The following is a 17,952-nucleotide window of genomic DNA, read 5'->3' as shown; positions in this document are numbered from 1 at the left end:
TTATAATCTACTCCAGAAGATTTCCAGGGATCGATATCAGACTGGCTGGTCTATAGTTCCCAGGTTCTTCTTTTTCCTTTCTTGGACATGGGGCAATATTAGCCCTTCTCCTGTCCTCATGATTTCTCAAATTATTGGTGGTTCTGAGAATTCTTCTGCCAGCTCCTTTAATACTGTAATATAGAGGTCATTGGGCCCTGGAGATTTGAACTCATTCAACCTAATTAGATAATCCTGGACCATTTCCCTATCTATCTTGAATGGCCATCCTTCAGCTTGTACCAGGAAGGTCACAGATCTTCTGGGAGAAGACTGAGCTAAAGGAGGAATTGAGCACTTCTGTCTTTTCTTTGTCACCTGTTACCATTTTGTCATCCATACTGCATATCTGAATAACCCTTTCTTTCCTCCGTCTTTTACTATGGTTGTATCTGAAGAAGGCATTTTGGTTGCTTTTAGTATCCCTCTCTAGCCTGTTTTTTTCCAGCTATAGCCTTCCAGACACCATCCCGGCAATTCTGTGCTATCTGCTTGTATTCTTCCTTTGTAGCCTGACCTTCCTCCCACTTCCTAAACATTTTCTTTTTTGACTTCTGATCATCTCTAAACTTTTGGTGAAGCCACATAGACTTCTGTTCTTCTGCACCATTTTTCCTTGTTGGAATTGTTTGTAATTGTGCCTTCAGAAATACCTTTTTTTAAAAATTCCCACCCATAAATCTCCAGCAATTACCTTATTTTCCCAGGAGATTTCTGCTTTTTCAGCTGCTGTGCATCCTTAGTTCTGGCTTTGCTAGTTAAGAATAGCTGGAGGTGGTGAGTCAGCCCTACCTACCTGCACCTCTCCATTTACATTCCACCCTTTGTAGACAGATGACAAGGTTAGAGGCAGCTCAGAGTAAAATGGATGCAGGGTCACGAAACCTTTGTGCACACTTTAAGGCTTCAATGCTGCATGAGAAGAACATATAGCCTTTTTGTGGCTGCCCTAAGCCTGGCTGCTGCTGACAGCCTGCATGAAATTGGATTGTGTCCCAGGGTCTGCAGAGCCCTTTGCCTACTCTGCTCCCTGCAGCTGCCTCTGCCCTTCTCCCAGCACTCCTTCCACAGTCTTCCAAAAAGTCCAGTGTGCATAATGGCGAGGACTGTATGCAGCAGGTGAGCCAGATGACAGAGCTGCCATACTTGTCTCTGCACATGTATTTCTTGCCCTCTCTCCCTCTTCTCAAGTATTTGAATCCCTAACCAAAGGAGATGATGCACTTTCTGCAAATACCAGAAAATTTTATAGTCAAACTACCTATATCTGTGCAGGTACATGGGACAGGAAGTTTTCCAATACAAAAATTGTAGGCTCCTCCTGAATGGATCAATCATTTATATTATATTATATTATATTATATTATATTATATTATATTATGTTATTATACAGCAATTATCATCTTATATAACACAAGTAACTTTAAAAAAAACTTGGGGGGGGGGAACCATCAGCAACACAAGTATTTTTATGGGTTAAGCTCCATGTTCTTGTATTTGGATTCTTAGGGTTGACTCTTACATGTAGAAATCTGAAGCAAGAAACATCAAGATAATTGATGCATTATCAATAAAAGCCCTCAAAGGAGGGAATGGAAGCTTTTGGATTAAGGCCTAGTAGCCTCTTGCCTGTTCCAGATTAGGAATCTAGAAATTGACAGCCAATGCAATGCTGTCTACTGGAAAGAAGGAAGGGTGGAAGGGCAGTAGCATTATCATAAGAGCATAAAAGCCCTGCTGAATCAAATCAAGCATCATCTGGTCCAGCATCTCCTTTCCAGAAGGGACCATCCAGATGAACCCGAGAAGCCCACAATTAAGGGATGTGGTAAATATGCTTTCCCCACTGTTTGTCCATCAGGAACTTTTATCAAAAAGTATACTGCCTCTGAACATGAGTCTCCATTTAACCAATAGATATCTAATATCTATTGTCAGATGTATGTCATTGTGCAATAGATGTAATGCAGGAAAAATGCTTATGGGAGTTATTTTAGAGATGTTTTCTGTAAGTTTTGAGAACATCTGGAGAACAGGTGAAATTGGAGATTGGAGACAGGCAAACATAATAGCTATCCTCAAGAAGGGGAAAAGTGAGATCTGGGATATTACATACCATTCACCTCAATAACAGTAATGGGCAAAATGCTTAGACAGTTAAGCATTCAGTCTATGAGCATCTAGAAAATCCTGTACCAATTAAAAGAATGTGAGTTTGTCAGGAATAAGTCATGTCAGACTAACATTATTTCCCTTTTTTGACAGTGTTACTAGCTTGGTAGATCATGGGGATAATGTGGATTTAGTATTTTATTATTTCAGCAAAGCATTTGACAAGGTTTTCCATGATAACCTTGCTGATAAGATGGTATCATATGATTGGACAATAAAACAATTAACTGAATCCATAGCTGTTTGAGTGACTGCACTAAGCAGGTACTAATTAGTGAACTAGTTTGGTCATAATAATTTTTTGCCACCAGAATTGTAGGAGGAAAAGATTTTCCTTCTGCAGAACCTATTGGGTTTTGGGGTATGCCTTGGTGTCCTGTTTACTGTGCTTACTGCTTATCCTTTCCTTTATAGCACAACCTATTGTGCACGTGATGTATGAACTTGAACCACTGGATTGTTTAGGTTTTGCTAAATAGCTGTTAATCTGCTATTTGTTTTTTGGGCTACTAGATGATCTGCAAGGGCTCCTTCTAACTCTCTGCCAGGTTGGATGAAGCTTCAAAATAGAATCCTCTTATAGCATGATAGTAAGGCACTCTTTCCCCTCCTACACACACACACACACACACACACACACAGTTGCCAGGATCCATTTTTGTCTGGATTTATTGCAACATATTTGTGAAATCCATAGTCACTGATTACGTGGATTTTTCCCACTGGATCACTGTCCTGCAGAGAGTAAGGCAAGTAAGTATTTAGTGGGAAAGGACTACATAATCTGCCTCCCTTACACAGTCAGTATGTGGTCTGAAGATGGAGAGTTGTGGGTGGAATGTGAAGGAGTAGATGAGTTCCACAATTACATGGGTAGGGCCAATTTCATGAGTTCTGCCTTTTCATGTGATCAGATGTCTCCCTTTGTTAGTCTCTTTGCCAGTAGCTGCACTAAGGTGAGACCTTGGAACCAATGATTAGGGCCTTACAGCCCACTGAATGTCCACCCAGAGAGTAGCAGGTGATGGGGACTTTGGCAAAGCAGCTTACAGCAGTGCCTGGGCCAGCAGTTGGGCATGCTGAAGCCCACAGGAACTGCTCGCTGTAATGCTGTTTTCATTTTTTAAAATACATTTTATGGGAAGGGTGACCAACCAGATACTTATTTTATTATTTCTACTTTAAATATATCTTATTTAAAGCACCAAATAGTGCTTATCCCATAGAAATACAGTGGTACCTTGGCTCATGAATGCCTCAGTTCACAATCAGATTGGGTCGCAAACAGAAATTTCAGAAAAATTTTGCCTCAGGTCACAAACTCCACATCAGATAGCGATCACAATTGTGCCCATCTTCCCTGCATAAGCACGATCGTGGTCGTGCTCAGGAGAGGGGGTAGATGGCTGCGATCTTTGTTCTTTGTTACTGTGTTGTTCTTTGTCGCTTTGTTTCAAATTTTTGTGATTTAAAAATATGGTTACAGAACAGATTAACCTTATTTACATTGAACCTTATGGGGAAATTTGACTTGGCTCACGACCAATTTGGGTTGCAACCAGAGTCATGGAATGGATTAAGTTCATGAGCCAAGGTACCACTGTATGTCTATCCTCAGGGCAACAGAAGTTAACTTCATTTTATTCCTGTACTCATGAAAATGCTATGATTTAAGCAAATTTAAAGTATTTCTTTCTTATCAGGGTTGGCAAAATGTTCCTGCCAGCCTACCAACTAACAACTTAGGGGTGTTGGAACACTTATGGGAACACTTCCCCACATAAAATTTTCTATTGTTTAGGAAGGAGGTTCCTTCATTTCTCTTAATCAAGAGCTCTAAATAAACACATTGGATTCACACACAGTCTTACTGTTCTTCCTTTCATTTCAGGGACCCTGGAAGCAAACAGCTACAGTTTTGCTAATTCCTGGTCCATGAGCAGTGAAGAGCGGAGATGCCAGAGAGCATCCCCACCAAGCCACACCTGCAGCATTTCATCAGAAAGTACATATAAGGTCTGTGCAATCACAAAAGTCTTATGGGGTGCCCACAGAGAGGGGAGAGACGACTCTTTTTTAATATGTCAATTATTGTAATTTTCACTGTATTTCAATTTATAATATTAAAATAGCTTCATTCATGCATAGTTATGTATATTAAAAAAGGCAATCTCCAGCCAGGGCATTCATGCCATGAGAAATGAATTCTACATGTTCTCTTGTCTTGTATTTACAAGATTTAGAAACCATGTAGCCATTGACCATTCACGTGGATAGCGGCTGCCAACCTAGTGGCATCTTACCTCTTGTAGTTTCTCAAAGGTTAGTTCTAAGTCATTTAAAACATTTTAGTGTGGTTCTAGGCAATTCCTGTGAACACTTTTTAATGCTTTGGATAGATTCAGATAATAGATTTTAACCTAGAATTGAGGATGGGTTAACAAAGTCTTTGCTTACCATACTATATACACCAGTTTTATTTGTGCCAGTGTCATATCTGGTCAGTTGGATTCTGAAACCACACAGATCCCTTGCAAAACTTGTTCAAGAACAGAGTCAACAATGCACTTGTATGTGCCAGGAATAGCACTCCCTCCACCTTCAACATTCCAGAATAAAAGACCATTCATTCATCTTCAACCTGTAATGCTTTCCCAAATAGTGTTGGCAAGTGGCAATGAGGAGTTTCTCCCAGAGCTTAGCATTCACATCTGAATCAGAACTTGAGGAAACTCTAGCTTCTTCAATGGGTTCTGCCCACAGACCTGTTTTCTGCTGCTGCGTGCCAAACCAAGTAGAACTTAAAGTGTTTGACATAGCAGGATACCCAGGAAACAGATAGGAAAGTGGCCATTGCTGACTGAGGAAAGCCGAAGCTTACATGACATGAGAAGCCAGCATGGGTGACAAGCCCTGATGGACAGTAGTCTTAGGTGTCCCTGGACCATCTCTTGCATGGTTGATAGTCTGAAGGTGGCAAGTCACCCTGACAACCCAGAGCTTGCTTTTTAAAAGATCTTTATTTAACAGATTTGAAAACATTACAGAAATAATTACAAGTATATAAAAGTGAAATGTAAGTTCCAAGCTCTCCCCTCAAATCACAGTTATTCAATGTCTACATATTTGACATAAACCTCATCAATATGTCATCAGTAATTTGTTTATTTATTTATTTGATTTCTATACTACCCATTAACCTGAGCCAATTCTCTCAAAATTTCATTCATAATTGGATGAAGGATGGAACCTTATCATGGTTTCACCACATATGAAAATATGTCATTTGCTGTCATCCTCTCCATATTCTGTGATTTTTTATACTTGTATAGTGCCATGTAAGTACTGTTTTTATGGTGCTTTCCTGTATTTTTGCTGTCACCAATTTGAATTACTGTTTTCCCCATAGTTTTCTCCATCTGACATTTCTATTAGACTTCAGGTCTGACTTAAAGAGTTCAGGTCACTGAGGCACATAAAATCTTCTAAAGGTTTAACAGCTGTTTCATAGAGGTTTTGTTAAAATTAGCTGTTCTGTTAGATTTTGGAATCTGTTGAAATGAGACAAAACTGGAATTGCATATAAAATAGATCATTTGACATATAGTCAGGCAGTAAACTTCAACATTTCCCAGTTTCTTTTTCAGTTGTGTTTCTGTGAGCGGTTTCATATCTCTATAAAGATGTCTGAGCATGTAGAGCACTTTCTGTTCCCAGTCATTAAATTGTTGTTCTTAATGAGTGACTTTCCCAATTCTGGCCTTCAGTTGGCCAAAGCTTGAAGTCCCAGCTTCTAGTGCTCGACCTGCTGCACATACCCAGTCCCCTGATCCCAAAACAAGGATGAAATGATCATTTGCATCCAGAGCTCCCCTAATTTGAACCTCATCTATCATCTCCTCCCTGTTGGTCAAGACCAAGTCAAGGATGCTCCCGCCCCCCACGTTGTATTTCGGACCCTCTGTGTGAAAAACCCTCCCTCTATAGCGTCATGGAAGCAACATGACCTGGCTGTCACCGCTGAATGGGTCTCCCAACTAATATCTGGAAGATTGAAATCTCCCATAATTACTGTGTTCCTCCCCCGAGATATCCTTAGAATCTGTTCTGTCAGGACACTGTCCAGGGTCTCAAGTTGACCTGGAGGGTGATAACATACCCCCACTGTCAGGTCCCTTTCCTGTCAAAAGCTCTAAGTTTCACCCAGACTGCCTCTACCAAATTCCCATCTGCACTGCATTCTATCTCACTGCATCCTATCCCTTCCCTGACATATAAAGCCACGCCCCCACCCCTCTTTCCCTTCCTGTCCTTTCTAAACAAGTGATACTCCTCTATGTTTACATTCCAGTCTTGCCTTTCATCCCACCAAGTTTCTGTGATCCCCTCCAGGTCATACCCTCTTATCCCCAGAAGAGCTTTAAGCTTATTACCCATGCTCCTAGCATTGGTGTACATGCACCTCAACTCCTTCCCACAGCTTCCTTTCTTTGGGATCCCCAGCCTCCTTCTTCCTCCCATCTCCCCTGATACCAGCCCCCTCTCCGTAGGAGTCCTGTCAGTCCCTGCAGTACCTCTAAAACCTTGCTCGCGGAGCCCCAATCCTCTCACCACACTTGTCCAATGCATACAAGTTTCTGTGGGGCTTGAACCCACCCACCCCAGCTCAGTTTAAAGTCTTCTAGACAAAGCTTGCTAGAGCATTTCCAAAGGAGCTTTTCCCCATCCTCGTGTGGTACAACCCATTCCTTGCCAGAAGTCCATTGGCAAGAAACCAGGTGCTGTGGTCAAGGAACCCGAAGTGTTCCTTCTGGCACCTCACCTGAAGCCAGTCGTTCACCTCAGTGATTCTCCTTTCCCTGCCTGGCTCAAATTCCTGGACTGGTAAGATAGAGAAAAAGGTCACTTGGGCCTTTAGGTCCCTGAGTTTCTTTTTCAAGGCCTCAAGGTCCCTTGTGATCCTGCCCATGCCCTGCCTGGCTTTGTTATTTGTTCCCACATGGATCACCAGAAGCAGCTGATGATCCCTGGATCAAACAAGATGATCCACTCTAATCTTCAAGATATATCAAACCTAATAGATTTTAATGAGGTCTCAAAGTTCATTTTGAGAGCCAGAGTGTTGTAGCTGTTAAAAGTATGGCACTGGGACGTAGGGGATCTGGGTTCTAGTCCTCACTCATCCATGCTGCTCACTGGATGACCTTGGGTCAGTCTCAGACTCTCAGCCCAACCTACTTCAAAGGTTGTTGCTGTTGCTGATGTTGTTTTGGAGACAAGAGAAAGTGCTGGAGAAGAATTATGCACCTTGAGTTTCTTGAAAAAGGAACAAAGGTGGGATAAATAAATTTTCTTGAGGTGTTTCCATTTCTGTGTGTGTTGGTAACACCAAGCTATCTTATGTGTCTAGGACACAATCTAAATTTAGATTGTTGATGTATATATAATTGGTCTGAGTGGGCAAGGTTAATGATAATTATTTCTGACTTTCTATAAGTAATTTCCATCCATGACACTTCATATTCCATGATTTCTTTAACAGAAGCTGTTAAAGATGTTTTAGGGTTCTGTAGCATCAGGACATAATTTGTGGAGGTTTATTTTATGAACTGATCCAGCATTGGTTGACATAATAATAATAATAATAATAATAATAATAATAATAATAATAATAAGCGTTGAGATGAAGTTGTTGTTGGTAGTATAGGATGCCAGTGTTGTGAGGTCTTCAGCCCATTGTGTGGTTGAGGGAGATTATTTGTCTTTCCATCCCCATAGTATGAGTCTCTTGGCCACCATGAGCACTCATATAGTCCAGTTATGGTGGCCAGAGGATACCTTCCAGGATGTAGCAGTGCAATTTAGTAAAACATCAGCATCTTTAAACAAGAATGGCAAATTTAGGACAAAATTGATGTGTCTAACAACTTCTAACCACTGGGCATTTCTGCATTGTGTATACTAATGATACTTCTGCTTTTCCATCTCACCAACATGTATTAGAAGGTGATTTTTTTTCTGAAACAGGCACTGTGGTGTCCAATAAGCCCAAAAGAGCATCTTTTGTTGTACTAGGCTCAGTTTCAGGTAGGGCGATATGGATTGTACAGAAGATGTAGCTTTTTTCACTGGTGTGGTTGGATGTCAAGTTGGTTGTATGTTAAGAGTTCTTTGTAAAAATATCTTGTTGTCTTTGTAGAGCTAACAAAGTCCTCCAATAAAGTTGGGGGTTCCAAGACAGTGAATGCTATTGGGTCATATAGGGAATGGAACATATGGCTTATTTGAAACTGTTGTGAGTCTGTGTTTTAGAGCAGTTGATGCTCTTTCTTCTCCACAAAGGAGAAGAATTCACAATCTTTGCCTACGAACTGAGGATGCCTGTCTCAGCCCACTGTGTACAGAGGACTGATTATCTGGCAATCTTCAGATCTAGGTTACACCAGATTGTTAGCCATGTCTTTCTGGCTGCCTGAATATTGGGTGGAATAGGACCCTCTCTCTTTAAATGAGTGGAGCCCAGCACCATCCATTGGGTAACTGGTGTCAGATATGCTGATTCTGGGCTTCCTCAAGGGGGTTGTTATGGCAAATGGCTAATGGACCTTTCCATGATACATGAGAGTAGGTATGATTTATGATACACATTCACAACAGAGAAGTCAAAACCTCCGTCCTCCATGAGTAGTTGTAGTTTTTTACGTGATAGGCATGGCAGGTAGTCTCCCAAATAAATTTCCTGAATATCACATTGAAACTTTGAAAATATGATTTGGGTATACACAGAGGTATGCCTTGGAGAACATATACTATTCAATGCAGGACATACTTTTTTAAAGTGTTGATTTTACTTCACACACTGAGAGTGAATGGGGCCCATCTTTCTAGATCCAAGGCAATTTGCATTAGTAAGGGTGTCAGATTCAGTTATATCAGTTGTGAAATATCTTTGGGGAATTTTATTCCCAAGGAGGCTATGGCTTTGGAGCATTGTTTAAACTGCTATCTAGAAAACAGAGCACAGAGGGTGTCTGCTCCAAGGGGCAGAATTTCTGATTTGGACCAATTAATTGTGTGTCTTGATATTGATTCAAATATGTCTATCAAGCTGATGAGTCCAGGTGTATAGTTTTCAGGGTTGATAAACAAAAACATGTCATCTGCCTAGATAATGGTCTTATGTGCTGTGGTGGGTGAGACCATTCAGATGGTACAAGCCAGTTGTTCCAGACGGATGTTGAATATAAGAGGAAAGAATGAACACCCTTGGCAGTTGCCTCTTTCTAGTAGGAACAGCAGGGAAAGGATTCTGTTGGTCCACACTTGTGACCTTGAACCAACAGACCTCATCAAAGGCCTTTTCGGCATCTAGTAACAAGACGGCAGTCAGAGTTGTTTTAGTGGCATTGAGTGCCCCCAGATCTGCTGGCAGCCTCATGTTTCCTGCTTTCTGCCTGGTGCTGATAAACTGCACTTGGTGAAGATGGATTATTGTTCCTATTATTTCTTGAAATCTCTTGGCTAACACTCATAAGTGAGGATCTTGGCATCTACTTTAGAGAGATTGGTCTATAATTCACACAGAATCTCTGGTCTTTTCCAGCTTTGGGGATGACTGAAATATTAGAGCTCTGCATAGTGGGTGGCAGTGTGGCTGGTTTAAAGACATCTTGGCAGGGGTCCAAAAGTCTGGGTGTAAGGATTTCAGAGCAGTTTTGAACCATTCGGTTGGAAAAATGTCAATGCTAGGGCCATTCCTGCTTTCATGTTTTTAGTAACTTTTCTACTTCCTCCTTTTCTAGGGGTTTTGCTAGGAGCTGCCTGTGCTGGGTAATCCTATGCATTGAGTGGCAGCCTGATCTGAAGAAATTTAGCAGGTGAAACTAAATTGTGAGGGCAGTTTCACCTGCTGTAATTCTGTTACAGACCCAGAAAAGACCTGGCAACCTTATAAGAAGCTAATCAAATATTTGCTACTGTGGGTATGTGAATGAATAATACCACATTGCAAGAGGGCTGCTCACAACCCACTCTTGGCATTCAATGAATGCTTGGAGGAGGTTGCAGTTATATGTGGGTTAGCCATTTGTTGAAGGAATTATAATTCTTTTGGCTGCTAAACATCCACTTGTTGTGGGTGGAACATATACATTTCTTCATAGAAATTTGTCATGTGAAGAGGAAGATATACAATTTCAGTGGTGGGTAGTGGTAACCTTTGTGGCACCCCTCACCTCATGTATACCTGCTATGCACACAGTTTTCTCATGATATCCATTCAGGTTCTACCTTTGTTGATGCCAATCTGTATTAGCAGGAGATGTAGGAGGTGGAAAGAGGTGTGTGCAGTGTGCAGTGGCCCTTTATGTTTCATTTGTTATGTTTGCTTTTTTTATGCACCCCCTGCCCGCATACTGACTTTGAAGGAATAAGTGCCATTGAAGGCATTGTGGTTTACGTCTGAGTAGACATGCATCTCACTAGGTTTTAATTCATTAGGATCAAGAGGAAAGAGATTTATGTATATATTCAGTACGATTATATTCCACTTTTTAGAGTCATCCCCTCACAAAGCAGTTCATTTGCTTGCATTGAAATGAGTATCCACAATTCATTTATTTGAGAAAAACAAATTACTGTGCTTGAATTTTAAGAAGTTGGATATTTGCCAACCATCCATGGCACTGAGGTGTCCGGTGGTAATTATGCACACATATTCTAGCTCTATAACTATGGTTAAATTAGTGGTCTAGACACAGAGCTGGGAGTTCCTTGACTGTTTGAAAAGACTCAGCACTTCCTTGTTTGGTTTGTCCATGCGAAATTGCCTCTTTTCCTATTCATGATAATCCTGGCTGAGACACAGAAACATAGAAACAGAGCTAGTCAGAAAGGGTCTCCCGGGCCATCTAGTCTGACCCCCGGCTCCACTCACAACATGCCTACCATATGCATGTCCAGTCTATCTTTGAAAACACTCACCGATGGGGCCTCAACGACCTCCTGTGGAAGCCCATTCCATACCCTCGGGGTCCTAACTGTCAGGAAGTACATCCTGGCATCAAAACTGAACCTTGGTTCCCTGATCATACCCCCACTGTCAGGTCCCTTTCCCTGTCAAAACCCCTTAGTTTCACCCAGACTGCCTCTACTGAATCCCCATCTGTGCTGCATTCTATCTCACTGCATCCTATCCATTCCCTGACAAATGAGGCTACGCCCCCATCCCTCTTTCCCTTCCTGTCCTTTCTAAACAGGTGATACCCCTCTATGTTTACATTCCTATTTGTATTTTGTCATGTCAGACCTGGGTCCAGACAACACAATAACCTACAATCAAGTGTTCAGTATGTGATTAGTGAAATTTGTCATTGAATTGTGTTTTGCTATTGAAATGTGTTGTTGAATTCAGCTATGCTTAAAAAACAGGCCAACAGATTGTTAATCATAAATAACCCATGAAGAATATTAATGGTTTGTTGCTGGGTTGTGAAACATTTTGGCAGCTTTTGTGAAAATAGAATAAGAATACTAGGCCCAGTCACCAGTTCAGTTTGTGGTTGGTGGACAAATGACACCCTGGGACCAGACTACTAAAATCACTTGAGTTTCCTAGCTTCCGCACTCTGGGCAACATCCCAACTGACTCTCCAGGGCATGACACATTTTGGCATTCCATGGCTACCTAGGGCCAGATACTTCTTTTGTAAATCCCAACCAAGCCCAGATAAACTCAGTCACCTCCATTAGCCTTTCTTAATCCAGGGTAATCAAGCATAATCAGAAAACCGTTGTTCACCCAATTCATTCTACTCTTCTACACCACATTATGTACAGGTTCCTTAGAGCCTAACAGTCTAGGTTCACAGCTTACCAAGATAGAGGCCTCTTTTTAATGGTCTCCCACCGAGAACCCTGGGTGTACAGCATGACAGCTTCATACCTTCAGGAACTGGTTACTTAAACCCAAAGAAACAGAACTTTTACAGCTCTATCTTATTTATTTTCAGGGACTTTCTTTTACAAAGTGTGGCCTTCTACTCTATTCCTTCTTTCCTATTTGCATGTTGTATTGGCATGTTCCAATTTGCATTATAATTTGGATAATATTTGGGTACAAATGTAGCTGCATTTGCTGAATTCATCTGGTCATCTACTGGGAGAGATTGTGACCAGACCTCATAATGTGACATGCCTCATAATTGCACCCCTTCATGAATCACTGCCTTGCTGTGGTGAAGGGGCTTATGTGCTCAATGAAGCTATGAGGTATGCCATGCAGGGACACCCAAGACGGACAGGTCATAGCAGAGATCTCTGACAAAAGGTGATCCACTGGAAAAGGAAATGGCAACCCACTCCAGTATCCTTGACATGAAAACCTCATGGACAGTACCAAAAGGCAAAAAGATATGATGCCGGAAGCTGAGCCCCTCAGGTCGGAAGGTGTCCAATGTGCTACTGGAGAAGAGCAGAGGGCTAGTACTAGCAGCACCAGAAAGAATGAAGCGACTGGGACACACCCAAAAGAACAGTCAGTTGTGGATGTATCTGGTGGTGAGTCCAATGCTGTAAAGAACTATATGCCACAGGAAACTGGAATGTAAGATCTATGAATCAAGGTAAGTTGGACGTGGTCAAACAAGAGATGACTGAACATCGACATCTTGTGAATCAGCGAACTAAAATGGACAGGAATGGGTGAATTTAATTCAGATGACCATCAGGTATACTACTGCAGGAAAGAATGCCTCAGAAGAAATGGAGTAGCCTTCATAGTCAATAAAAGAGTAGGAAAAAAAGTACTGGGATACAATCTGCAAAATGACAGAATGCTCTCAGTTCGAATCCAAGGAAAACCATTCAACATCACAGAATTCCAAGTCTGTGCCCCAACCACTGGTGCTGAAGAAGTTGAAGTTGACTGGTTCTATGAAGGCCTACAACACCTTCTAGAATTAACACCAACAATTTTGTCCCCATCATCATGGGGAATTGGAATGCTAAAGTAGGAAGTCAAAAGATAACCGGAACAGCAGGCAAGTTTGGCCTTGGAGTACAAAATGAAGCAGGGCACAGGCTGGTAGAATTTTGTCAAGAGAATACGATGGTCATAGGAAACAGTCTTTTCCAACAACCCAAGAGATGACTCTACACATGGACATCACCAGACGGTCAACACGGAAATCAGATTGACTATGTGCTCTGCAGCCAAAGATGGAGAGGCTCTATACAGTCAGTAAAAACAAGACCAGGAGCTGACTGTGGCTTAGATCATGAGCTTCTTGTTGCAAAATTTAGGCTTAAATTGAAGAAAGTAGGGAAAAGCACTAGGCCATTCAGGTATGACCTAAATCATATCCCTAATGAATATACAGTAGAGGTGACAAATAGATTTAAGGAATTAGATCTGATAGAGTGCCTGAAGAACTATGGACGGAGGTTCGCAACATTGTGCAAGATGTAGCAACTAAAACCATCCCAAAGAAAAAGAAATGTAAGAAAGCAAAATGGCTGTCTGAGGAAGTTTTACAAATAGCTGAGGAAAGAAGGGTAGTGAAAGGGCAAGGTAGAAAGAGAAAGAGAAAGATACACCCAATTGAATGCAGAATTCCAGAAAATAGCTAGAAGAGATAAGAATGACTTCTTAAATGAGCAGTGCAAAGAAATAGAAGAAAACAATACACTAGGGAAGACCAGAGATCTCTTCAAGAAAATTGGAGACATGAATGGAAGGTTTCGTGCAAAGATGGGCATGATAAAGGACCAAAATGGCAGGAACCTAACAGAGGCAGAAGAGATTAAGAAGAGGTGGCAAGATTACACAGAAGAACTATACAAGAAAGAGCTTAATGTCCCTGATAACCATGTTGGGGTGGTCACTGACCTCGAGCCACACATCCTGGAATGTGAAGTCAAATGGGCCTTAGGAAGTTTGATCAATAACAAAGTTAGTGGAGGTGACAGTATTCCAGGTGAGCTATTCAAAATCCTAAAAGATGATGAGTGCTACACTCAATATGCCAGCAAGTTTGGAAAACTGAACAGTGGCCACAGGATTGGAAAAGGTCAGTTTACATTTCAAATCCAAAGAAGGGCAATCAAAGAATGTTGAAACAACCGCACCATTGCAATCATTTCACATGCTAGCAAAGTTATACTCAAAATTCTACAAGCTAGATTCCAGCAGTATGTGGACCACGAACTAGCTGAAGTACAGGCAGGGTTTTGAAGAGGCAGAGGAACTAGAGATCAAATTGCCAACATGCACTGGACCATGGAGAATGCTAGGGAGTTCCAGAAAAACATCTACTTCTGCTTCGTTGACTATGATAAAGCCTTTGATTGTGTGGATCACAACAAATTGTGGCAAGTTCTTAAAGAGATGGGAGTACCAGACCATATTACTTGTCTCTTGAGAAACCTGTATGTGGGTCAAGAAGCAACAGTGAGAACAGGACACGGAACCACTGATCTGTTCAAAATTGAGAAAGGAATTTGGCGAGGATGTATACTGTCGCACTGCCTATTTAACTCATATGCTGAGCACATCATGTGAAAGAGCAGTCTAGATGAATCACCAGTTGGTATTAAGATTGCCAGGAGAAATATCAACCTCAGATATACAGATGATACCACTCTAACGGCAGAAAGTGAAGAGGAACTAAAGATCCTCTTGATGCGAGTGGAGAGTGCAAAATTTGGCTTGAAACTCAATATTAAGAAACTAAGATCATAGCATGTGGTCCTATCACTTCCTGGCAAATAGATGCGGAGGAAATGGAGGTAGTAACAGATTTTATTTTCCTAGGCTCCAAGATCACTGGAGCCCAGAAATTAAAAATTCTTGCTCCTTGGGAGGAAAGCTATGGCAAATCTAGACAGCAGACTAAAAAGCAGAGACATCACCCTGTCAACAAAAGTGCATATAGTCAATTCTATGGTTTTCTCTGTTGCAATGTATGGCTGTGAACGTTGGACCATAAGGAAGGCTGAGCGCTGAAGAATTGAGGCCTTTGAATTGTGGTGCTGGAGAAGACTTCTGCGAGTCCCTTGGACTGCAAGGAGATCAAACCGGTCAGTCTTAGAGGAGACCAACCCTGTCTGCTCTTTAGAAGGCCAGATACTGAAAATGAAACTTAAATGCTTAGACCACCTACTGAGAAGGAAGGACTCACTGGAGAAGAGCCTAATGCTGGGAACAATTGAGGGCAAAAGAAGAAGGGAACGACAGAAAATGAGGTGGCTAGATGGAGTCACTGAAGCAGTTGGTGTGAACTTAAGTGGACTCTGGGGAATGTTGGAGTACAGGTAGTCCTGGAGGAATGTTGTCCATGGGGTCGCGATGGGTCGGACAAGTCTTCACAACTAGCAACTACAACAACAACAATGCTTTCCTACCATCTGGTTTTGTTTTTGCAACTTTATGCCAAAATTAGTCTGCGCACACCACCAGCTGTTCAGGAAAACCTTTCCCTTCTCTTAATACTAAGATGGTCCCAATTTGCCTAGCCTTGACCTTCTCACTGTGCTTGTACCCAAAAGCCAAGCCCAGAGTGAATTTCAGATTGCACAAAGATTCTACAGCAGTCATGTCTGTACCAGCTACTGTTAACTACATTTTGACAGAAGACTCTTTCTCCTGCAGGGCAAAGAAGTAAAGCCTCTGTATTATGTAGATTCAGGAGACTTTTACAGCCTTTTGAAACATTAGCCTAATATATTTCTCTGAAAGCAAAACATTGTTCTATTAATAGCAGTCTGGCAATGCCAGTGCCTGTTGAAGAATTTTGATCTTTTACATCAAGAAAATAGCTTTCTTTGTTTGCTAACTTCTGCCTCAGCAGTGCAAAGCCCACCCATTCTTCAGCTTATTCCAGTGTGTTTGGATCAGCTGTCAGGATGGAGAACAATAGCTGTGGTTCAGTCTGTATTTTGCCTACAGCTAAGCTATGGAATTTGCCGTATTGTTCCATGTGCTTCAGACCACTGCTCAGAGGGCTTCATTGGAAGTGCATCATGATTATGAGCTCTTCCAATGGAATCATAGAAGTTCAATCTATTGTTAAGGCCTCTAGTACTCAGAAATGTTTTGAGGTGGACTAACCAGGCAAGCTATCAGTGCAAGATAGCTAGATAGCAAATATAGGTAGTCCAGCATATTTCTTAGTTATTTAATTTTATTAATAAAAGGAAAAGAAATTTTATGGAATGGATGTGGTGCAGTGGAACTGGAATTAGTTCAGTAACTAAGATTCAAGTCCCTGCTCAGACATTTAATTGATGATTGTAGACAAGGCAAGGTGATAGAGGAAAACATATATTTCCCTAAGCTCCTGGGAAGATGTACAGAGATAATGATGATATGAAGTGTTCAGTTTTTTTAAAAGAGTGATGCAAGGGCCATTCTCCCATCTCCCTGAAATAAGGTGTCTGCATAGCCAAAGTTCTTTTTGGGTACCTATTTACCTGTAAATCAGTCTCTTAGGGCACAAACCTATGAGTTGAGTCTTCAATGCTTGTAAGCTCCCAAACTCAAAGGCTTATGAGCATCTTATGCAGAGTGGAAAAAGCAGTAGAGACAATCTTTGCCTTCCCACTCTATATTTTCTCTAAATAGGCATTTTCAGATGTTCAGCAGGGATGCTTCAGAGAATGAGGGAAGGAGGCTACGGAAGTCACAGGAGCCTTATCTTGACTTTTATAATTTCTTCCTCTCCCACCCACTTTAGCCCCTCTTTGAGGTGGAGTTCCCAGCCTTGGAATGGCAGTGGACATAGTTCTCTCAGTACAGTTCTTTTGGCACAAGCTCTAAGGTGGGGAGGGGAACTAGAGTGCAGGTTCCAGCTCAGCGTTGGAGCACTGTTTCTGACCTTGAATCTGGGAAACCAAAGTATCCTGTGTCACCTTCCTGCAGGTAATGTCTAGGAGCCATAGGATCACCATCACTAATTCTTCAGTTTTTCAGATGCTCTTCCTAAAATAATAATTTTGGTGTGGGTATCTTTCACTATTTACAGCATTCACTCCACATCTAAACTGAGAGAGTTGGCAGGGGTCTAAGAGAGTACTTAGAGAGTTGGAAGGGGTTCTCTCATGCCCGCTGGTCTCCATTTTTGAGGCCTCGTGGAGAACGGGTGAAGTTCCAGATGACTGGAGGGTGGCATCAGTGGTTCCTATTTTCAAAAAGGGTAGTAGAAGGGACATGGGGAATTACAGACCTGTTAGCCTTACGTCCATTGTAGGAAAAAGAATGGAAAGGCTCATAATAGAAGGATCTAGTGACACTAGATGGGGAAGGGAGGCTGACAGTCACCCAACATGGCTTCCGCAAAACAGGTTCTGCCAGACAAACCTTGTGGAATTCTATGACAAGGTTTTGAGATGGCTAGATGGAGGGGATGCAGTAGATGTGGTATACCTGGATTTTAGCAAGGCCTTTGACAAAGTGCCCCATGATATCCTGGTTGAGCAACTGAGGAGTTTAGGGATATACCAAAGCACTTTCCGGTGGGTTAGGGTTAGGGTTAGGTTGACTGACCGAAAGCAGAGGGTATCCATTAGTGGGGAATCATCAGGATGGCAGCCAGTGACAAGCGGGGTCCCCCAGGGCACTGTCCTGGGGCTGATCCTGTTTAATCTTTTCATAAATGACATGGAAGAAGGGGTGAACAGTCTGCTGATCAAATTCGCAGACAATACTAAAACTGGAGTAGTGGCCACAACTGAGGAGCAGGACA

General features: G+C 41.8%; 1 protein-coding gene across 1 annotated transcript in view; it reads left to right on the top strand.

Moving 5' to 3' along the window:
* LOC123017098 (von Willebrand factor-like) overlaps nucleotides 1-17,952 on the top strand; it is a 251,520-nt gene that overhangs the window by 15,914 nt on the left and 217,654 nt on the right. Inside the window, exon 5 of the mRNA XM_044418233.1 lies at nucleotides 4,104-4,228. Coding sequence (XP_044274168.1) covers nucleotides 4,104-4,228 — 125 coding nt within the window. The remainder of the gene's footprint in view (nucleotides 1-4,103; nucleotides 4,229-17,952) is intronic.

Source organism: Varanus komodoensis, unplaced genomic scaffold (assembly GCF_004798865.1).
Source record: "Varanus komodoensis strain SLA01 unplaced genomic scaffold, ASM479886v1 scaffold9, whole genome shotgun sequence".
Taxonomy (NCBI): domain Eukaryota; kingdom Metazoa; phylum Chordata; class Lepidosauria; order Squamata; family Varanidae; genus Varanus; species Varanus komodoensis.
The sequence above is the reverse complement of the archived record's forward strand: the minus strand, read 5'-3'. Positions and strand labels throughout refer to the sequence as shown.